The following is a 5,505-nucleotide window of genomic DNA, read 5'->3' on the forward strand; positions in this document are numbered from 1 at the left end:
TCATTCGTATGACGCGACACAACCTGACATTTTTGTTAAACTGTCATTATGTTTCTTTCTTATGCAGCATTGTTGTTTTCTTTTTGAAAGGCAAGGTTGTGATTGAGTGATTGCAGAGCGTTTAAGTAACTGAGTAGTTAAGGGATTAACACACATTTTAAGTATTTGTTTACAAAACATTAACCATTGTTTTGCTCCATTTTCGAGAGGTGATTGCGTGGGATTAAAAATATTTCATTCTTTCTTACTTCTAGTGTGTAGTTTGTGTGTTGTCTAATGATGAGTTTGAGGAAAAGTACTTTATTGAGAAAAATAAACAAGGCTTAAAGGGATTAACCTAAAACTAAGACTTAAAGTAAGTTAAACTGTGGAGATTATGCAAAATTGTTTAATATTCTGGATGGTTTTTAATACGAAAAGGAAGTTTGATATTCAAGGAAATGGAAATTTGGGTTTATATAAGGAAATATGAATTTTAAAGAATTGTTTTGGTTGTTTTTGACAAAGTGTAACAAAAGAAATGTTAAAAAACATAAAATAATTTTTATTAAATAAATACAATAATTAATATTTAAAATTAATGATAACATTTAATCATAATTAAACTGTTTTAGCAATATTCTTTTTATTATAAGTGGCATGTATCAAACGTATACTACGGCCCACTGTGGCCACTGGTTTCATAAAATTATTCAAGGTATCAGCTATCGGTTCCAAAATATCTCGCAACGAGGATAAAATATTAAAACAAAATATCAAGGGAGGCTGTAGAAAACCATTGAACAGCACCGTAAGCAAAGGTTTCACCAGATAATCCGAGGTCATATGCAGAAATTCCACCACAAAAATATTAACCAAGGAATACAAAACAAAGCGATACAATTGCAAGAGAAAGGTCACAATAAAAGCTACTGCGATTTGCAGACTGCCAAAGAATTCAGCCCAAAATCGGGTGGCATAACTGGTGGCTCTTTCGGCCAAAACTAAGGAGAGTAATTGGGGCGGACAATCATGAGTCTTTAGGTAGTCAGCACAGCCATGTTCAAATGGGTAAATGCCGATTTTTATTTCTGTGGAAGTGCTAAAGTTTTGATTTAAATTCTCCGGTTCCTTAAAATCATTAAATATTTTATCTAGCTCTTCAGCTTGCTGTTGTCTTTTAGAGTTCTTCATTTTATTTAAAGAATATTTTAAACGTTGGAATATTGATTTTTGTTTCGAATCCAAATTTATTGTTTTATTTAGCCTATCATCTTCAAACAGCTGCCTTTTGAGTTTCTGATTTTCACTGCTTTTATTCTTTTGCAGCCTCTTTTTGGGTTTGGTATACAACTGAAATTCAATTTTCGAGGGCGTCAATTTATTTGTGGATTTTCTTTTCAGTTCCTTGGCAACTGACTTCATTTCATAAAGTATTTTTGAATTTTCCGTTAACGTCGTGTCCGTTCCATTAGTGGCCTCGTTAAGGAATTTATTATACTTTGTATTGCTGTGATGATTGCCCCGATATAGAATTTGATTGTTCTCCGAATCTGTTGAAGAACTATAGCTCAGCATAAAACTTTTTAGCGGCGATTGCAACTTGGCTGTAACACCCACATGCTGCACCTCTATGAGATTCGATTTTGAATTCGAATTGCGTTCTTGAGGTGTATCGGACATTTTCAGTTTTTGATTTTTGTTGAATACAGCAGTAATTGAAATATATATTAGGAGAAAATTAATTCTGAATTGCAGCTCAATTTTAAAGCTATCAAAATTTAATTAAATTGTTTGACAATTGGAACAAGGCGAATTAATTATTGAATACGCCTTAAAATGGAATATAAATACAGAGAGACAAATCATGTTCCTAAAATTTTGAAAAAGTTTGAATTGGAAAAGACTGTTTTTATTCTATAAATCAAGTGGTTTAATGGGACAACCTTTAGATAATGCTATAGAAAACATCAGGTCCAATGTTTTTCTATAGAAAAAAGTCAGACCCAAAGTTCAGGCTCAAAAAAAACTTGCGACTAAAGTGTTTCTATAGAAAAATTTTGGGCCTGTAATTTGTCTATAGCAAAACCCAGGGCACACTTAGTAAGGTGACTGCATCACTACAACAAATACAACAATACAAAAACAACAGGTATTTTGTTTTTGTTAAAAAGTTGGTGAACTGTCAAAGTTGCCTGTTGTTGTTTTTGCTTTTGGGTTTGTTGTATTTTTCGCCACAACAACCACAAGTGAATTGACAGTTCAAACTGAATAAAAAAAATAATCAGCTGTTTCATCGCAGTCACCTTTCTAAGTGTGCCCTGAGCAAAACCTTGGAACTCAGGTTTAGAAAAACATTGGGTCTGTAAGATTTCAATAGTAAAAACTTAGTTCTGATGATTTTCCATAGAGAAACTTCAGTCCCCAGTTTCAATGTGCGCGAAGATCGCCAAGGCCAGCCAAAAGAGTTTAAAGACCAAGAATTGGAGGCATTACTCAGAGATTGCACAATCATTGGGAGCTACTCAAGCAGCAATTTTAAAACGTTTTCGAGCAGCAGGATTCATTCAAAAGAAGGGAAATTGAGTACCATACGAATTGAAGCCTAGAGAACTTGAAAGACGATTTTGCATGTCCGAAAGGATGCTTGAAGGCTATAAAAGAAAATTATTTTTGCACTGAATCATTACTTGCGATGAAAAATGGATCCATTACAATAACCCGAAGTATAAGAGATCGTATGTGAAGCCTGGACAACCAGCCCAATCGATACCAAAGCCAAATATTCATGGTACTAAGGTAATGCTCTGTATTTGGTGGGAAAGGATCCTATCTATTATGGGCTGCTAAAATCTGGCCAGACTATGGGCACATGTAGCGAGTATTGGCCGCAAAACGCCTAGAATATGCTGCCAGACATGAAACCGTAATATTCATTAATGACAACGCTCGGCCAAATGGTGCAATACCTGTTAAAAAGTATTTAGAATGAAGTGGTTGGGAAGTTTTGCCTCACCCGCTTGATAGTCCAGACCGTGCTCCTTCCGACTACTATTTGTTTCGATCGTACAGAACGTTCTCGCTCAGAGTATCCGATATTGGCTTGATTCCAAGAACGAATCAAGAGATGAGTAGTTCTTTTGGATCGGAATCCATATGTTGCCAGAATGATGGCAAAAGGTCATAGCTAACAATGGCCAATATTTTGAATAAATTTATATTGTACAATTGTCTCAAAATAAAAGCTAAAGATTAAAAAAAAAAATGCATTTTTAAGTCATACAACCAATAAAAATTTCCCTTTAAATTTCTAAAATTCCTTAAGCCTCTAAATATTTATTCTTAGTATTAAGATTTTATTAAAAAAAATCTTAGCATTAGTCAAATTGTCCCATAATTAGCCTTTAATAAATGCCCTAAACAAAGAAAAAAAATGTTCAATCATGCTGAACATCATTTTTCAAAATATGGTGTCAAATTTTCCTCGGCTGCCAAACATTATAAATGCGGACAAGTAAAAGTGTATGTACATACATTAAAAACTAAACTATACATATGTTTACCAAGGTAATTTTGTGGTACATTTCATTATATTTTGTTAAAACAACATCGACATTTTCCCAACTAATTGCTGGGGTTTTAGTTGTTGTAGTCGTTTTTCTTAGTTACAAGTTAGAGCACGCGTTTACACTCCCATATGGCTGAAAACAAAAATAATTGAAAGGGGTTTGTTCTTGCGTTGCTGATGTTCCTTATGTGGGACATGGCAACCAAACTGTATACAATTTGAAATGTTGTACTGGTACTAAAAATGAAGCATACTACATAAATTGTGTTTTTAGAAAGTTAATTTGGAGAGAGAGACTATGTAAAATGATGCTTAGATAAAGTTTTTTTGGATGTTGTTTGAATTTGTAAAGCAGCCAGACTTTTAGAAGGAAATATAATATTTCCCTTCTATTTTCTTCTAGTAGTCGGGCTAAGAAAATTCCAACACCAAACTTATCCAAATGACTGCAGTAATCGTCGCGGGACTTGAAGTCATTAAGCCTGTTGCTCCATACTGATCTTAGTTGTACCAGAACGACTCTTGTTTTTGGCATCTGCTATCGGGGTTGGGCGATCTCCAAATAGGACATTCTATCCTGTAATCGCCGAATTGATCGAGTCTCTATGAATGACATTTAAAGTTGCCATATACGAGCTACGTTCAAATTAATCCTGCACATACCTCTACATAATCTCCTTATATATATGTATGTACGTAGGTCCTGTCTGACATGTCTCGGTGACATTCCAGATGGAACTGTTGCTTCAACATTATGTTGTCCGTAAAATTTTAATTTGCTACAAGTAATAAGAGAGATATTGGCATGTACGTCACTCGTACGACTCCCCAAGATGTTTCAGCAATAATCAGGCCTTTGATGGCTCTTCATGGTTTCTTCATATTCTGTTGGCGTATAAAGTTGTAGAATGTCGAGACTGAGATATCATGTAGTTTACAACAATACCTATTTTCGCTTTGTCTTTCTCAAACTATATCGCCACCTACGGGATAAAAGTTTTGACCTTCAGGACAGTGGCGTCTAAATGCTTTTAATTCACCATCAATTTCGCAACAATAGTTAAATTCGGTATAGCTGGAATCTTAAGGGAAAAATCCAGTTGTAGGACAAACAAAATCATGAACAGGAATGTCAGTTGTAACTTCACCGTCTCCAGGTGTTGTAGTTCTGGAGCTTCGGTTTCGGTTTCAGTTGCGGCAGCTATTCTTCCGATTTTCCTTATTTACCAAACTTCTTATATCGCTGGGCGATCCTCGGTTCGTCAGCGTAGGTACTTCGGATGTCGTCACACTCATCTTCAAGCCCCCCTCCTTCTGCTGGAAAGTACGACCGAACTACGGACATTTTACCCGTTTAGTATAAAGGGAGCGACTGCTGCTATTGTTAGAGTTTCGCGGTACTTTCACTCTGATGCTTGAACGTTGGAATCGACGTTGAAATCGACTATGAAGATGGTCGGTCGGTAAAATCTCTGAAGCCGTACCAGATTGCTTTCTTTTGGTTAATGTAAATTGGGCTTTTAAGACGATAAAAATTATTGGGGCCATAAAGGCAAACGATTATTGGTCCAGGACTCAGTATGAAGATATCTGCTGAAGTAGTGCAATTATCCATAACCCGCAACGGAGCATCTTCATTCAATATTCAGAAAGAGGACTAGTCAATCAGTTCCACTAGCGCTCCTCCTCTTTGTCTTCCGCAAGACTTGAGTGCCAGAGCTGATTGTGAGCGTTAAATTTTCTAAGGACCAAAAGGTTCTGATATTGGGATGATTTTCCTTGGGACAGCTGGCTACTGAAGGAATGTGGACATTATAAAACTCTATATCAGTTTCCCACGATCTGACCGCAATACCTTGAATCTCAAGATATTGGTCTCTAGTTTTCAGATCGAGAGAACGAGCTTTATACTGTTATGTATGATAAATACGACGCCTTCACCGTTGCTTCTGTTGCGG

General features: G+C 35.8%; 1 protein-coding gene across 1 annotated transcript; it reads right to left on the reverse strand.

The window, feature by feature from the left end:
- Nucleotides 1–600: 600 nt before the first annotated feature.
- On the reverse strand, nt 601–1,698 carry LOC135955834 (uncharacterized). Its single transcript, XM_065506199.1, has one exon. It carries the CDS (start codon nt 1,660–1,662, stop codon nt 601–603), a length of 1,062 nt encoding a protein of 353 aa, XP_065362271.1. The 5' UTR covers nt 1,663–1,698.
- Between the last annotated feature and the right edge of the window lie 3,807 nt (nt 1,699–5,505).

The sequence above is a fragment of the Calliphora vicina genome, chromosome 3 (assembly GCF_958450345.1).
Source record: "Calliphora vicina chromosome 3, idCalVici1.1, whole genome shotgun sequence".
Classification (NCBI taxonomy): domain Eukaryota; kingdom Metazoa; phylum Arthropoda; class Insecta; order Diptera; family Calliphoridae; genus Calliphora; species Calliphora vicina.

What these genes read in the sequence shown, in the direction of transcription:
- LOC135955834 (XM_065506199.1), bottom strand. Translation starts at nt 1,662, where the DNA reads ATGTCCGATACACCTCAAGAACGCAATTCGAATTCAAAATCGAATCTC.